Source organism: Misgurnus anguillicaudatus, chromosome 14 (assembly GCF_027580225.2).
Source record: "Misgurnus anguillicaudatus chromosome 14, ASM2758022v2, whole genome shotgun sequence".
Taxonomy (NCBI): domain Eukaryota; kingdom Metazoa; phylum Chordata; class Actinopteri; order Cypriniformes; family Cobitidae; genus Misgurnus; species Misgurnus anguillicaudatus.
This window is the reverse complement of record NC_073350.2, coordinates 8,940,385-8,959,155: the sequence shown is the minus strand read 5'-3', so window position 1 is coordinate 8,959,155 and position 18,771 is coordinate 8,940,385. Positions and strand designations below refer to the sequence as shown.

The window sequence follows — 18,771 nt, the reverse complement described above, 5'->3', positions numbered from 1 at the left end:
CACAAAAATATTAAAGGAATAATACATACTTTACAACAAAATATTGCAGTAAATACCGCAGACATATGAAAATAATACTACATAATACTACAGGAATATTACATACCGTACCACAAAAGTACATTACATCAGTTTTGCGTGATACCTATGATGTTTTATCATGAAATACCACAGGATATTTTTGTAAGGGGTGAACTTGCTTACTGGAAGACTGTTGATAATAGCTTAACATTGAACTTTTATTGATACAATACACTAACACTGCTCTCATTAATATAGTTTAATTCTTAACACTACTAGCAATTACTTATTTTACTTTGATTTTTCTAGCATAGTAACTTCTTTACACTAATACTAGTTTGGAATTGAATGCTACACTGATACACTACTACTATCAAAAATAAATACGTCCGTGTACTCCATCCTAGACTATATATGGCCTGGAATGGAGTACTACTTATTACATTATTTAATAAGAAATGACTCACGTAACGTCAAATACTTCATCCTGAACTAGTTTTAAAAACATGTTCTTTGTTGTTCATTGCTTTTCTGTGGTTTCTTTGTTTCCATTTCATGTGAAGCATGAATCATGTTAATTGAATGACAAAAAACTAAATGTATTTTCTTGGGGTGTGACGAGACAAGACACGAGATTGAGAAAAGACAAGATTCTTTTTTAAGAAATATAATTTAAGAAATGAAATTGATTAATAAAAGAGTAGCCTATTGTCTATTTAAATGAAATCAAAACATTTTGAAAATGTTTTAAGTAAAACTAGGGCTGTCACTAACACTTATCTTAATAATTTGATGATGATCAGGTAATCTGATATTTTAAGTAAACAATAACTTTAAAATAACAATAATGATGTGGTAATAGTAATTGATTATATTAAACAACAATGTTAAAATATATGGCGTCAGTTTCCCAGTCACGGTTTAGATTAATCCAGCACTATAGGCCTTTGTTATTTTAGGACATTTAAAGGGGACATATCATGAAAATCTTACTTTTTTTCATGTTTAAGTGCTATAATTGGGTCCCCAGTGCTTCTATCAACTTAAAAAATTACATAAATTACATATAAAAAATAACAACCCAGTAACTTAGTTTTGGTAAACTATTCTCTGCAAGCATGTGAAAAAATAGGTCACTGAAATTTGGCTCCCCTTGTGATGTCAGAAGAGGATAATAACGCCCCTTAATCTGCACTATCCAACCACGACACTGCCATGACATTTAGTGCAGTGATGAATTTAAAAGGACACACCCAAAACTACACATTTTTGCTCACACCTACAAAGTGGCAATTTGTTACATGTTATACTATATGATATTTTTAGCTAAAACATCACATACGTACTCTGGGGACACCAAAGATTTATTTCACATCTTGATAAAGTCTTGTGAAATGTCCCCCTTTAAGTCGTTTTTTACGTGCATACCTAAACATTGGTGTGCATCTTGAGTAAAAATAATGGCAGTGACAACACAAGTTATGTCAGTGCACGTTGTTTTCACTTTCAAACATACATTTTTGTCTGGGAATTTGAACCATGAATGGGGAACCGCCCCATAATGCAATATAATTAAAGAGGGCGTGCCGCAGTTTAACTTTTGGTCAAATGTAATGTTTAGGCCAAATTACGTTTAAATCTTTAATATTTGTCCACTTTATTTCAATAAAAATGGTACATCCATTGTAATTCTTGAGCAAGAACATGCTGAAATCACATTCATGTCAGCATGTTTTTGCTGAAGCCAGTTTTTATTTAAAGGGGTCATATGACGTTACTTAACAACATTATTGGTGTAATGCAACGTGTTTCTGTGGTTTAAGGTTTAAAACACACATTATATTCCACACATTATTGTTGCACCTATATACTCCGCCTTTCTGAAACTCGTCAAAGTTTACAAAGCTCACATTATGAAAAGTGTGATTGCTCTGATTGGCCAACCATCCAGTGCATTGTGATTGGCCGAATACCCCAAGCATGTGACCGAAATGTTACGCCCTTTAACATAATTAAAATATCTGCGTCTCCACGTCTTCTTTGCGACTTTACAGATCTTTTATATGCACAACAGCTTTTCCAAAGAAAAGCATGAATTTGCATCATATGACCCCTTTAATAATCATCTCCTTTAACATAGCTCTGTTTGTGTGCATATTTAAAATTATGCGACAGATTCTGACCAGATTTCTTTTTTTCAACAAATATCTTGAAACAAAGCAGATTTGAGTATTTCTTGAGAGTTTAGCACTAACCGTTTGTCCTGTTATAACAGGCATGTGATTGTTGCCATCCTGAATATTAATAACCACTGTAGTCGTGCTTGACATCTTTACAATCTCTCCCCGGTCCTTTGCTTCAACTAGTATAGTGTATTTATTAGCCACCTAAAAAGAAACCCGGTTAGACAGGTGAGTTTACATACCTTACAAAGATGAAACATTATAAATCACCTCTTAGTTCCTGACAATGTAGTTCATTCAACTGTCTTGTTTTTAATTATAAAATATATTAATGCACTTAGTCAGATTTATGGCACCACTTAAACTTCCAATCATTTTGCATGCAGGTTTTGTACAAATAAAGTTACAGCTACAGAAATAAAGTTCACAGGTAACTGTACCGATCTGCATGCATGTTTTCACATGTTAGTACTGTATGTAACATAGCACTGGACTTTTATTACAAATGCCTGTTTTTCTGCAATATAAGCCAGTAACATGACTGTTCATGTTACAGAGTGAAACTAACCTTTTTTTAGACATAAAAATAGCATTCGTTAGTACATGAAAGCATTGTGTAAGCCAAAACAAGGTAATGAAACATGCAAAGAGCCATTTTCACTACTATGTTTATTCAATAGTCATCAGTGAGTCTTACCTCATAATCCAGACATCCTCGAAATGATATTATAGCATTGTCTCGCATGTAAAATTCAGCGTTTGGAGTTTTTGGAGTTACAGAAATGATTTTGTAATCAACAGTTGAATTAATAGTTCCCGGTGCATCTCTATCTATGGCTAATACACCTAATATAAAACCACCTGCAAACAGATAACATGCCAAATTGATGTAGATAAAGTGAAGTGGACAAATACAATACTCATATTATTTGTACTTGGACTTAGTAGTATATGTTTCTTCATCCATGGGCACTTTTAAGTCTTAATGGTTGATTTTTATTACAAATAATAGATTTCAATTTAAATTTTAATTTAAAACACAGAAAACACAATGAACTCAAACTATTTCAGTATGTTTCGCATAAAATTTCTATAATTTTTTTTTTTTAATTTTATGAAAGTTTGATATGAAGTTAGCATATTGTCAATGAAAAGCACAAGTGAAATATGATTATCCATGAAAACATCTTCATTTCCAGTGAAGATGTAACTTTGCTAAAATATGCTAAATTTAGTATCTAGTATATTTCAACACAATCTCATTCATACAACCAATTTTGAACTTTTTGTTTTTACGGTTCGCTTTTGACGTTGACGTTGGGTTTAGGGCTGGGGTATCTTATTGTTTTTCTAAAAATCATACGGTTTTGTATGATTCATTATGTACGAATTTCAACCTGATATCACGAGAAATCATACATATTTTACGAGTTGGCTAATTCATATCAATTCATACGAAATTAATCATGCAAAATCGTACAAATCTCATGAAAAACAACAATGAAACCGAACCCCTAACCCCAACATCACAGGGACAAGGCAGATCGTACCAAGACTTACGAATGTGATCGTATGATATAATAAGAATAGTCAACTCGGAAAATATCAATGGATTCTCGTGAGATAGCATTGACAAATTGAATTACCGCATGATCAGGTTGTATATTTAATATGATTATAATTATTTGGCAAAATTTCACATTTACAGTGAGGAAAATAAGTATTTGAACACCCTGCTATTTTGCAAGTTCTCCCACTTAGAAATCATGGAGGAGTCTGAAATTGTCATCGTAGGTGCTTGTCTACTGTGAGAGACATAATCTAAAAAAAATAAAATAAAATCACAATATATGATTTTTTAACTATTTATTTGTATGATACAGCTGCAAATAAGTATTCTGACCCTCAAAGACCTGTTAGTCTGCCTTTAAAATGTCCACCTCCACTCCATTTATTATCCTAAATTAGATGCACCTGTTTGAGGTTGTAAGCTGCATAAAGACACCTGTCCACCCCATACAATCAGTAGGAATCCAACTACTTACATGGCCAAGACCAAAGAGCTGTCCAAAGACACTAAAGACAAAATTGTACACCTCCACAAGGCTGGAAAGGGCTACGGGGAAATTGCCAAGCAGCTTGTTTAAAAAAAGGTCCACTGTTGGATCAATCATTAGAAAATGGAAGAAGCAAAACATGACTGTCAATCTCCCTCGGACTGGGGCTCCATGCAAGATCCCACCTCGTGGAGTCTCAATGATCCTAAGAAAGGTGAGAGATCACCCCGGAACTACACAGGAGGAGCTGGGACCACTGTTTCCAAGGTTACTGTTGGTAATACACTAAGACATCATGGTTTGAAATCATGCATGGCATGGAAGGTTCCCCTGCTTAAACCAGCACATGTCCAGGCCCGTCTTAAGTTTGCCAATGACCATTTGGATGATCCAGAGGAGTCATGGGAGAAAGTCATGTGGTCAAATGGGGATGTTTTTCTGCACATGGGACAGGGTGACTGCACTGTGTTAAAGGAGCATTTCACCCGTGGAAACATTAATCTTTATTAAAAATTGATCATATTTGTAGTCAAAATGTTACATAAATTTCGAATTTGGTGCCTATTTGACCGAGAAAAGGAGTGTTTGTAGTCTCACTGCCTCTACAAAGATATAGGACTTCCTTCTTTCAATGATGCAAAATGATGATTTTTACATCATTGAAAGAAGGAAGTGCAACACTGAAATCCATATTTCTCCTGTCTCAGGGGAAACAGAGGGAATGATGCACGGCCATTCAAAAACATGACTGGGTTTCTAACTATACACAGCTTAATGCAAATGGGTGAAGTGACCCTTTAAGGAGAGGATGACCGGGCCATGTATTGCGAGATTTTGGGGAACAACCTCCTTCCCTCAGTTAGAGGATTGAAGATGGGTCGAGGCAGAGTCTTCCAACATGACAATGACCTGAAGCACACAGCCAGGATAACCAAGGGGTGGTTCTGGCGTGGCCAAGCCAGTCTCCAGACCTAAACCCAATAGAGAATCTTTGGAGGGAGCTCAAACTCTGTATTTCTCAGTGACAGGCCAGAAACCTGACTGATCTAGAGAAGATCTGTGTGGATGAGTGGGCCAAAATCCCTCCTGCAGTGTGTGCAAACCTGGTAAAAAACTACAGGAAACGTTTGACCTCTGTAAATGCAAACAAATACTACCGTACCAAATATTAACATTGACTTTCTCAGGTGTTCAAATACTTATTTGCTGCTGTATCATACAAATAATCCTACATTGTGATTTCTGGATTTTATTCAGATTATGTCTCTCACAATGGACATGCACCTATGATGACAATTTCAGACCCCTCCATGATTTCTAAGTGGGAGAACTTGCAAAATAGCAGGGTGTTCAAATACTTATTTTCCTCACTGTAGTATTTAACGAAAAATGTATTTGTATAATGTCATACCATCCATAAAATAAACAGCATTTTGTATTGTTACTTCAGAAAAATTATGGTTCAAATTTTTAATTTTTTTTAAGGAAGTTTCAAAGCCCACAGTCCCAAAATTGTCCATAGATGAAGAAGCACTTTTTGATTGTTAATATACCGTATTTGTGTACATGTGCTGTGGTTCATTTGTGATGTTTACCTTGCTTGGTGGCCTCAGTTATAGTGACATTATATAACTTGGTCTGAAAGACGGGCGCGTTATCGTTTATGTCCAGTATGTTGACCTCCATGCCTAGTTGCGTGTCTATAGCATAGTTGGACTTATTTCTTGCTTGAAACGTTAGCTTTGAAGAGATGATGAAATCTGTTTTAAACCAACACCCTTCACATTACCCCTATAGTAAAGAAGTGCATTGCTCTTACCTTGAGAACTCTGAACTGCTCGTAGTCGACTTTACGATGCACTTTAATTAATCCTGTGGTGGGATTTATAGAAAGGACGCCCTTTGGTTCTTCATCCACCCCTTTGCCTTTTAGCAAAAACTCCACTGAATAACTACGGTCCAATTTAATCTAAAGGTTGGAATGAGGGAAATATTTCAGGAATGCACACAAAGTTCAAAGCATTGTGGTACTATCTTTGTGGGTCTCTCTAAAGCAAACATTGGGTTAAATGTCTTGCTTTTGGCACAGGGCTAAAGAGTCAAACTTAAAGTGTGAGGTAAATTTCATCTCGCTTCAATGTGTTATATCAATAGATCAATAGATTTGTACCTGTATGGTTGTGTGGTAAAATGTAAAATGTGTAGTATTGTGCTTGAGTTTAAAGAAAACGTTTCAGAGCACTGACCTGACCCAGTTCAAATGGATAAGGTCCCGGGTGTTCCTCCACAATGTCAAACGAGTCTATAATCCAAGATCTTTTATGACGTCCATGAAGGTGTGTGCTGCATGTGCAGATCATTCCCTTTAAACACAGACAGTCTGTTATATAGACGCTTTCTGCAGCAACAACTTAAACAAATAACTTTCGTTGCCCAAACTTAATTTCCTGTAGACTTAGAATAAATAACAACAAAGTCATTTTACAGTAGATTGTTTTTGATAACAAGCTTAATATATAACCAGTAAATTAGTTCAAATCATAGCTAACATTAAATTAATTTATGCAGTGTAAACCACAGATCCTTAAATCTTGCTTGACTGCCAAATCTGCACAGTGGTGATCCTTTCTCACTAGTGATGCACGGTTGTCTTATAACCCGCAGGCCCTGCGGGTAACCCGCAAGTCGGGGTGGGGCGGGAAAAGAAATTGTCACTTTATTTGCCGCCGGCGTGGGGCGGGTCATAAAAAACATAATAAAAAACAGTTAATTCCCCAAGGCCTATATTACGTGCAATTCCCCAAAACGTGCAATTCCCCAAGGCCTATATTACATATTTGGGAAAATATATTTTATTAGACCTTTTATAAGGTTAAAATACGTAGGGATATGTCCCCAAACCTTTGGCCTCACGTCAAGACAGCGCCAAGCAGCTCCCGCCGCCAGTCACAACAACAAAACAAATTAAAAGTGAAGATGAAAAACAATGTGTGGGAGAAATTAAGGTTGGGAATTTATAAATAGATAATACAAACCCTGCTTTGAAAATGTTTATCATGTTCGCAAGTTCACAAGCGTTGTTTTTGCCAGTAAACGAATGGTTTCCAAACACTTAAGGGCTCGTTAGGTGTAGGTCCTATGGAGTAGGTTCCACGTCGGTTTTCATTTATACTTTTGCGTCGTCGTCCACGTGCAAACCCACGCGCAGACCACTGGTAGGCAGTATCCACGCGTGTAACCACAGTAGCACCGCGACCGTCAAAGAAGAAGAAGCTTGTTGTGTATGATTTGAGAAGACCAGCAATGACTGAAGTAAATAAACAGCGATTTTTGTTGCAGTTTGAATTAAATCACTCCTCAACTTGGCTCATCTTTGTTTTCACCGTCGCAAACAGAAATACCTATGACACAGTTTTTTTACCTGACGGGACGGGTTCTGGTGGACCAATCACAGCGCTTGCGGTCAGCTTAGAACTGGCGCGCTGTTAAAAATTTAGCTAGGTGCACGTCAGGCTACACATAGGCTACGGATAACCTACTCCATAGAGCTTACGCATGACTATAAATCAGGCTTTAGTCATTACATTTACATTATAAGGCCAAGTATTTCTAATGGTCGTGGGTACAGGGCAGAGCAAGTTGTAAAAAAAGATACAGTGGTGCGGGGCGGGCTGGGGTGGGCCAAATAATTTCATACAATTGGGACCCACAGGTTGGAAAAATCCCTGACCCGTGCATCACTTATGCTCATTGTCCCCCCTCGTCTTTTGGAAACCGAAACATTTTTATTTTCCACAAGGTATTTGTTCCAGAGGTCAGTTTAGATAGTTTCGGGCCAGATGCGTAACCACGGCAATGTGCGTTACCAATGAAACCATTTATATCGAATGCACCTTGCCAGAAATGCTGGAATGTAGGTGTTTGCAAAAATGTGAAATTTATTTGGAAATTTGTCTAATATTTAAAAAAATGTCTCCTGCCATGCTAAACAAAAGATTTACTACCAAGTTATCCCATCTTACATTTACAGTACAAAGCTACCAAATAGTGTTAGGGTGTTTTTTATACATCCAGTAAGACAAGTCTAGTGCCCCTTTAAAAAAATAGTCGTCTGTGAATCATTATCCAACCCAGTCTCACGGAGTTGCATATAAATTGCAATACATAGCCCAATTTCCACTTTGGTGTGCATATGATACTCCAGTACTCCCCATTCACTTAAACGGTGCATCTTTTTTTGTCGTTTTATTGATTGATTTCTCATTTTCTTTGCAATTTTTTTACCATTTTCGCTTGGGTTTAGGGTTAGAACAACTTTTTTGTTATATAAAAATGACATCCTAACCCAAACCCCAATTCAAACCCCAACTCCAAGCGACCATGGCTTAAATATGGACAAAAACATGGAGAAACCTGTATATTAAATAACATAATTAAGCAAATCTAAAATCTGGCCTTAAACCCAAGCGAAAATGGTTTAAAAACAGAGACCAATTGAGAAACCAATAAATATAACGACAAAAAAAGATGCACCGTTTAAGTGAATGGGAAGGACTGGCGTATCATATGCACGCCAAAGTGGAATTTGGCGTATCTATTGCACGATTTTTACACTTCGTGCTATTTATACGCATCTACGTGAGACTCTGTAGCATTGTCATTCACAGGCTTGCTGTATATCTTTTTATAAGTGTTATATGCTATTGTTGCACAAAACTTGTTGGAATAGAATCCCATAGTGTTGTTTTACATCCTATAGAGTTTTCAGTGGTACAATATTTCACAATAACAATACACTCATACACAACCAACTACATTCCCCTTCCCCCAATCCTCAGGTCTACAACTTGTGCATTTTATTACCCCTTAGCATTCCTGAAAAAGGCTAAAAATGCCTAAGGATACTAAGTGTACATTGTATCTTAAAAGGGTTTACATTATTTGAATCACAAGAATTTCAGCTTTCCAAAGATATGTTTAGCTTTTTGTTTTTGAATTGTATTTGATGAAGTTTCTGTCAACTAATGCAGTGTCCCTCCCACTGTGCATTGGAGCTTTAAGGGGTTAATTTTATCAACAGGTAAACCAAAGATTTCTGCAATCTAATATGATTCTTCTTTTTGATATTATTAATAACATATTAAAGCTTGGCTTTATCTAGCTTTGATTTGAACAGAGAGACAACTATACCATACACACATATTTGATATTGTATAACACTTTGTATCGATTGAAAAAAGCTGTTTATTTGCTCCAAAACTCATAAGAAAATATATACGTTGTTGTACTTTACAGCAAAGATGATCTACATGTGCACTACACGATAAAGTAGCATCCACATAGACACCCAAAAATGTATAAGATTGCACCAGTTGATGAATCCAGTTGCTAAGGTTAGATGGGTTTCTTAAATGCACCCCATGTGATGGAGTTGTGATGCAATGTAGCAACAAAGGAAAATAATTATCAATCAAAAATTCATTAAGCATCTGACAGTTCAGGTCAACATGAAAACCAAACACTATTGCACTATTATCACCTTATATATGTCATTATATAATTAACTTCAACTCTCAGGAATGTTTACTTGAGAAATCAAAGGTGCGAAACAGGTTCTGGAAAGATCACATTAAGACTCTTTATGTTTTCTTTAACTGGCCTCTAGCAAGTAATGATGGCGACTCGTGTTACAGACATAAACGTGTACTGGACATGCTAGTCTGCCAAAAACCTTTTCTTTACAAAATCGTACTGTCCGTCATACAGATAAGCAGCCAACAAGCGCATAGTTTAAAGACAGACATGAACTATAGGTTAACACAGTGTGTCTGTAGAGTCAACACTGCTGTTTTATTCACCAGCATAAAATGATTTATAATGAATTTTGCTATGATTCAAGAGGGCAACAATAACTTGACAGAACAAAAAATATAAAGAATAAAAAATAGCACTGTACTATATTTTGTCATTATACCTAAAACAGTTATACAAGTCAAAATTATTATTTAATATGACTATCCACAAAAGTCATCTATTGGGTCTGATTAGGTAAACAATATTATGTAAAGAAACTAAAGATAAACCAAAAACCAAAATGCCATTAAATGTAAAGAGCTTTACATAATAAAATCAAATTAAACCTTAAAATATGAGTTGCACAGTGAATAACCATGACGTAACAAACTGTACTCACCAAAAGTAGAAAATAGGTGAACATTGTTGTGTTGAAACTGGCGTCAGATCATACTAGGTGTAAAGTGATTTTACTCCAGCGCTCAGCTCTGCTACAATGCTGACATCAGAGTCACACCTGTAAACTGAAGTGCAGGTAACTATACCCTCAGGGCTGTGTGCCTTATATAGTACCTGACCTGTATGTACACAGACATTATAGAGAGTGCTTATATTGCTTACACGCTTCCATAGGACAGAAAGCAAAGCTTAAATGTTTTGTGATTTACTCACCACTCCACGTACAGTGGATATGTGAAGAATCAATCACACTAGTGTAGCCATGTGTCAGAAACTCACATGTTTATAAATCACTCAACATCTGCTTTACCAGCTAGGGTCCGACCTTGATGTTTTCACCACTACTTGATTTCAGCAGTCTGGACATTATGCAGTTGGTAGGGCTTTTCAAACATGCACATTGTTTACAGACAGCTTTAAAATTATGTAATTAAACATTTTTTACAAGGTGACTAATTTGTATAACCACATTTGTATTGTATGTTTTGTAGGATTTGCTTTCACCTGACGCTGTTGTTAAGGGTGGCGTTTTACTTTTGTTTCTTATTAAAATCTTATGTATTTGTATGATTAACTTAGCTAAATTAGCTAACTCTTAAAATGCGTACAAATTCACGTGAGATCAGGCGGAAAACTTAAAATACTGTAAAAAGTGAAATTAAGATTTACTTAAAAAAATTACTTCGCTTAAAAGCACTTAAAATAATATAATAAATAATTATCGTATGTTTTTGTACTATTCACTTTGTGCGAATTCATAGCTAACACGTAAGATACGTACAAATTCACGTGAGATCAGGCTGAAAACTTTCACACTCTAAACAATGAATTTTGGATTTGCTTAAAAAATGAATTCAGTTAAAAAACACTTAAAATAAAATAAATAATTATCGTATGTGATTGTACTATTCACTTTGTGCGAATTCATAGCTATTAGCTAATTCATAAGATACGTACAATTTCGTGTGAGGTCAGGCGGAAAATTTCACACACTGTAAAAAGTGAAATTTGGAGCTACTTAAAAAAATTACATACAAATTCACGTAATATGTAAAAATTTTGTACACTGTAAAAAGTGAAATTTGGAGCTACTTAAAAAAATGACGTAATATGTACAAATTTCGCACACTGTAAAAAGTAAAATTTGAAGCTACTTAAAAAAATGATGTACAAATTCACGTAATATGTACAAATTTCGCACACTGTAAAAAGTAAAATTTGAAGCAACTTAAAAAAATGACGTACAAATTCACGTAATATGTACAAATGTCACACACTGTAAAAAGTAACATTTGAAGCTACTTAAACAATTACTTACAAATTCACGTAATATGTACAAATGTCGCACACTGTAAAAATTGAAATTTAAAGCTACTTAAAAAATGACGTACAAATTCACGTAATATGTACAAATGTCGCACACAGTAAAAAGTGAAATTTGAAGCTACTTAAAAAAATTACGTACAAATTCACGTAATATGTACAAATGTCACACACTGTAAAAAGTGAAATTTGAAGCTACTTAAAAAAATGACGTACAAATTCACGTAATATGTACAAATGTTGCACACTGTAAAAAGTGAAATTTAAAGCTACTTAAAAAATGACATACAAATTCACGTAATATGTACAAATGTCGCACACTGTAAAAAGTGAAATTTGAAGCTACTTAAAAAAATGACGTAAAAATTCACGTAATATGTACAAATGTTGCACACTGTAAAAAGTGAAATTTAAAGCTACTTAAAAAATGACATAGAAATTCACGTAATATGTACAAATGTCGCACACTGTTAACAGTGTAATTTAAAGCTACTTAAAAAATGACGTACAAATTCACGTAAAATGTACACATTTCGCACACTGTAAAAAGTAAAATTTTAAGCTACTTAAAAAATGACGTACAAATTCACGTAATATGTACAAATTTTGAACACTGTAAAAAGTGAAATTTGAAGCTACTTAAAAAATTACAAATTCACTTAACATGTACAAATTTCGCACACTGTAAAAAGTGAAATTTGAAGCTACTTAAAAAGATGACATACAAATTCACGTAATATGTAGAAATTTCGCACACTGTAAAAAGTGAAATTTGAAGTTACTTAAAAAATGACGTACTAATTCACGTAATATGTAGAAATTTCGCACACTGTAAAAAGTGCAATTTGAAGCTACTTAAAAAAATGACGTACAAATTCACGTAATATGTACAAATGTCACACACTGTAAAAAGTGAAATTTAAAGCTTCTTTAAAAAATTACGTACAAATTCACGTAATATGTACAAATTTCGCACACTGTAAAAAGTGAAATTTGGGAAATATTTCTATATTTTTTTTAATTTAAAAGTTCTTACCTTAAGTGAAACTTTTAAGGTAAAAAAACTTTTAAAAATGACTTAAGTTGGTAAAACCTAAAAATGTAAGCGTTTTTAACTTTTTTACTTAAAGTGAGAACATTTTAGTCGAAAAAGCTTTTTTTCCCACTAGCTTTAATTTTTTAGGTGTTACCAATTTAATTTTTTTTTTAAGGTTAAACTTTTACTTTTTTACAGTGCAGTACAAATCATCAGTCAGTTGATAAAAGAGTAAAAATTCTTTACATATTTTTGTATATATTGTTTTCAAAAGTATTCAATTTTTCCAATTTTGGTAAAATGATTGTGTCACACAAAAAGGGGCACAAAATGTTATTTGAAACACAACTGCATTGTTCTCCTTTTATTATTTAATTTTAAAGGTACATGTTGTGTGTGACAACACCTAGCAGAATTTCATAAATAATGATTGATAATGACTGTTGGGGGTTTCATTTGTCAAACAAGCTGAAAATCTTGTTTCAATATTACACCACCGTTTGATGCTATGGCACACTGCCAAATGTCAAGTATTATCTATATCAGTGATTTTCACAGAGGGCCTCTTTTAACAAGTCATAGCTATGTTTAAGCACCCCGCCTCTGTTAAATAAAACACATCCAAGCAACCTTGTCTAGATAAACAGATATGCTTTTGAAATGAAACGTATGTAAATACATTTAATCATCACAGAAATACTAGTAGTTATGGTATGACCTTATTCTTTTTGTTGATTTTGTTGGTTTGTTGGGAATCCTGTTGCTGTGGATCAAGAACATGAATGGCCAGGGGTGATTTCACAATACACAAACAACAAGACTATCAGATATATGACATAAGTGCTTTAACCTACATTTCTATAAGAATTAGTTAATAAGTTTATTTTAAATGTTTATTTATGCAATTGTATTTTGTTAACCATTTATTGTTTCACTCTTTAACACTCTTTTTCTGTGTGTTAATATTTGAACGATTTTAAGATATACAGTATAGGCAAACAGTAAATGTATCTCATATACAGTATCAGCACGTGCCTTTGCAATAAGCTTAAAACCCAAAGTACAATTCTGATACTTTTAAGCCTTCTTTTCTATTGTCTGAATAATGTCTCTCATCGATGTGTCTAAATGATGTCCAACTGCATTCCTCTGAAGGGGCTTGGTCATGAAAACAAGGAGCAGTTCACACGACAACACATAGTTCATGGACTATTCACCTGTACACTTGAATTTGTTCACCTGACCCGTGCAAATCTGATGCAGAAATCTGTGGAATGAATGCTCGCTATTTTTCCGAGATCATGAGATTTAAACAAACATTTTTCCCTAGCTTAATGTACATTTACATTTAACAGATGCTTTTATCCAAAGCAAACAGCAGAAATAAAGGTACAAATGGTGTCACTGGGACAGTACCCTTTTTAAAAAGGTACACCTTTGTAACCAAAGAGTCCATACAGTATTAGTACTTCAAAGGTACATATTGGCAGTTCAAAGATACATATTTGTACCTAAATGGTACATATTAGGACTTTTTTAAAGGGTACAGCCCCAGTGACAGCTTTGTACCTTTATTTTTGAGCAATAAAATGAGAAGTGCAATACAAGTTACTTTGTATTACTTTGTGACACAACACTGATGTAATATGTTATACCCTTTTAAAAATAAAGGTGTTTAAAAGGTCATTTACAGTGATGGCATAGAAAAAACAGTTTTGGTTTCTTAAAGAAGCATTGAAGGATTCAGAATTGTACTATCTTTAATCTGAAGAACCTTTTTTTTACTGCAAAGATGCTTTTATGAAACAGAAACAGATGTTAAAGGTTCTTTAAGGAACTATTTAGCCAAAAATAGTTCTTTTATGACATCATAAAGCACCTTTATTTTTAAGACTATGCAGAGCATTCAACCAAAGTTCCTAGTGTATTGTGCAATTACAGAAAAAATCTAACTAGCAATTGAAAATTAAAACACAATTGACTGAATTTAATTGATCCAACGGCTTATAAATAAATGCTTAAAAATAAATGCATTGCAATAGGATAAAATAAATTTGCTTTAATTTGTATGGGCTCTCAACTTCTTTAAATAAAATGAATATTGTGAAATATGCCTGTAACTTAGTTGGTAGGTAGTTAAAGGGTTAGGCATTAGGTTAGGCAGGTACACCAAAGTAATAAAATACGTACTTAAATCTTATTTGAAATATCTTGCTTATATAAGTTTTGGCATAATAAGGTGACAAAACTTTGGCTTCTTTTTAACTCTGTATCTTCATGTGTCAAAAAGTTCCCTTGTCAGGTTTTTACCCTGCTTGCCCATACTTGTCTATGTCTTTACATTTACATAGTTTCTACATAAAAAAAACACTTTGATGATTTCTTTTCACCTAAATGATGTTGCTCCAATCTTTAATAGTTGATTCATATACATTTGGGAATTTGGGACAAAAAAGGCTTAAGGAAGGCTTTTAAACCTATACTTTATAAACAATAATGAGCAGATAAGTCTAAACATGACTGTAAAAGATTAAAGTAAGATCAGCCTTAAGCTTAGTTTGAAGCTGAGCAATTCCATGCAAGTTGTTAACGGTACTGATATCTCAGATGTCAATATTTGATGGCTTAATATATGCAAGGTCTCTGTTTAAGTTTTTTTTTTTTACTTATTTTCCAAGGCGTGGCAATCCTAGACCCTTTATAGGGGGCTTCAGCCACCCTGTCTTTCATCTGGAAAGTAACAATATGATATATATAATGTATAACAAGAAGGACAGTATACATAAATATATATATAATTCAAGATACACAATAATAAATAATAGTAATATATGTAAATTAATTTATTAATATATTAATACTAATTCATATAATAAAACTGGTCCTAATTTATCCCGATGGTCCTATATTAATCACAATGCTTTTTTCACGTCATCACTGAGGGCTAAACTAGCCCAGTCTCCTAAAAATGCGTATAAATAGCACGAAGTGTAAAACTCGTGCAATACATACGCCAACTTTGGCGTGCATATGATACGCAAGTCCTTCCCATTCACTTAAATGGGGGATCTTTTTTGTCGTTTTATTTATTGGTTTCTCAATTTTTTTGCTATTTTTTACCTTTTTCGCTTGGGTTTAGGGTTAGAACAACTTTTTGTTATATAAAAATGACATGCTAACCCAAACCCCAACTCTAACCCCAACTCCAAGCGACCATGGCTTAAATATGGACAAAAACATTGATAAACCTGTATATTAAATAACCTCATTAAGCAAATATAAAATCTAACCCTAAACCCAAGCGAAAATGGTTTAAAAAACAGAAAAAAATTGAGAAACCAATAAACAAAACGACAAACAAAGATGCCCCGTTTGAGTGAATGGGAGGGACTTGCGTGTCGTGTGCGCGCCGGGGTGGAGTTTGGCGTGTGTGTTGCGCGAGTTTTGCACTTCGTGCTATTTGTACGCAGCCTCAGGAGACTGGGTTGGCTAAACCCCCATAATAATGAAATCCCCTGTTTCAAAAAAGTGCAAATTTTTGAATTTTCACATCCATAACGTTGTTTCTTCTTCACAAATGCGTACATGAAAATTATGAATAATATTTATTTTTTGAAGAGCAGTCCATTTGTTGTGTATTATTGATTTTGGTTTGTTTATTTTAAAATAAACTCATTTTTTTGTCACATCCGTAACAAATGTTTATTTCCCTCACCTGGACTCTATCATCAGAAATTTAGGAAAACAGATGGTTCAATATATTGGTAATAAATACATTGCCACAAAAAATGTCACATTCATAACACTAGAATTGCTCAACTATTTCTGTCTTTTGTGCCATTCAAATGTGAAAAATTTCCAGGCTTTACTGATAATGAAGTTATACATTCATCACTGGAGGAGGCATTTTAGAAATCTGGTAAGACGAAACCAATTTCTGAAGACAAATCTGTAGACTTCTTGTCGCAATTTCTGGATGAATCATCAGCCTTCTATAGCTGGAATTTGGTTTTATTTTGCTATAGCATTATGTGTACAGCCAACACATTCTCAACACACACACACGCACACAAAACAACAACATATATAATTTAAACATTCATAAAATACATGTGCAAAACTTACAGCATTTTAAACTATTATTACAAAATATTAGTGATGTGTAACTATTAATAAATCTGTGATCTAATCCCCAAAACAAAAGGAGATGAATGTGGTGAAGTTGATGCGTCATTCCTGTATACACAGTATTATTATCATCATTATAATTACAGTAATAACACTTTACAATAGAGTCTCAATAACATCAATTAATAAATGCCATAACTGTCAGCAATATATTTTTACATTATTAATCTTTGTCAATGTTAGTGCAAACCGATATCATTGCTCATTGTTTGTTTGTTATTTCATTGTGCATAAACAAATGTTAACACACGCAATTCATTTTGAATGTTTAGTAAATTTTGAACTTTAGCCAACTTATTTGAACAAATTCAACCTTATTGTAAAGTGTTACCATTACAGTACTTCCTTGGGTGTTATGCACTTTATCTTATAAAATGTAAATAATCCAGGCCTAAACATTAATTAATAAATAGCACAAGTGTGCTCTTTAAAATAAAGGTGCCGTAGAAAAATCACTTTTGGCTGAATGGTTCCATACAGAACCTTTAACAACCTTTCTGTTTCAAAAAACTTTCTTTGTAGTGAAATCTTTAGATTATATAAAAGATAACAAACGAATGGTTCTCCTATGGCGTCGCTGTGAAGAACTTTTTAAGCACCTTTATTTTAAAGTCCCCATGAAAATGATAATTCTTATTTTTTATTAGAATAGTGTAGTGTTCATTATAAACAATTTATCCATGTGGGTCATTATTTAAAAAAAATCATGTGCTCTCATAAAAATTTTTATTTCGTCCTCTTGTGGCAATCCTTCTCTGATGATGTCAGCTAGATGGATTGGGCGGGTCATTCATAAACCCCGCCCCCTCCAACTGTCAGTCTAATGCAATTTCCATTTCTGAATGAAACGCTTACTTTTCTATATCCAATCAATACACATTGGCAACGGCCGCTATTTTCCTTATTTTCCGGAAATGCGTCAAAAATATGGATGTAAATTCGATTGCGACTTCCTTAAAGGCGGTGTGCACAATGTTTAAAAGCCAATGTTGATATTTGAAATCACCTAAACAAACACGCCTCTACCCCAATAGAATCTGGACCTTCTTTTGATAGACCCGCCCCACACACACGCAACCCCGGCAAGGATGTCAGTTAGTAGACACGCCCCTTACTGCTGATTGGCTACAAGTGTGTTTTGGTAGTCGGCCTGACTCCCTTTTCCAAAGCATTTTTCAAACATTGTGCACTCCGCCTTTAAGAGTGTGATAAACCTTAAATTAAAAAATGAGTTCACCAACAACATCATCTTCATTCAGAAAGTGACATCATTTTAGTAGGAAAAGTATTACTATGCTTTGTGGTTTTAGTTTTTCTCACATTTCACCCTGTCTGATAAATTTACAAAAACCTGTATATTACACGAATTCCCAAAGTAAAAATACACCAGAATTTACCTTAATATTACTAAATTCAGTAAAAACCCTAAATGTCAAATCTTCACTGAGCAATAGCCACACAAATTTACATCTGGTTAAATATCTGGCTATTATGTTAATCATTAAAATCACAAAAAAGTTTAAACTGAAGCGCATATTTCTCACTAGTATATAATTTTAAATTTAGTAGGTCCTTATATTGCAACACAGGCGTATTTTTTGTTGAAGAATTTCCTTGTCTCAAAAGGTAGTGAAAAACAAGACTGACCCCGATAAGATGAATGGTTAGATCTGTCAAAGTGTAAAGGACACTCCTAGTGTGGGAGAAAGAG

At 34.1% G+C, this 18,771-nt stretch overlaps 1 protein-coding gene across 2 annotated transcripts in view; it reads right to left on the bottom strand.

Moving 5' to 3' along the window:
• cdh27 (cadherin 27) overlaps positions 1 to 11,035 on the bottom strand; it is a 28,798-nt gene extending 17,763 nt beyond the window's left edge. Inside the window, exons 1-7 of one of the 2 annotated variants that reach the window (XM_055183610.2) lie at positions 10,727 to 11,035; positions 10,455 to 10,632; positions 6,508 to 6,624; positions 6,081 to 6,230; positions 5,857 to 6,001; positions 2,902 to 3,065; positions 2,277 to 2,408 (exon numbers count right to left, since the gene is read on the bottom strand). In XM_055183610.2, the coding sequence (XP_055039585.2) occupies positions 2,277 to 2,408; positions 2,902 to 3,065; positions 5,857 to 6,001; positions 6,081 to 6,230; positions 6,508 to 6,624; positions 10,455 to 10,478 (732 nt within the window). In that variant the 5' untranslated portion in view covers positions 10,479 to 10,632; positions 10,727 to 11,035. Of the gene's footprint in view, positions 1 to 2,276; positions 2,409 to 2,901; positions 3,066 to 5,856; positions 6,002 to 6,080; positions 6,231 to 6,507; positions 6,625 to 10,454 lie in introns of both variants that reach the window. The other variant, XM_055183611.2, reaches the window with a different exon arrangement.
• Positions 11,036 to 18,771: the final 7,736 nt, after the last annotated feature.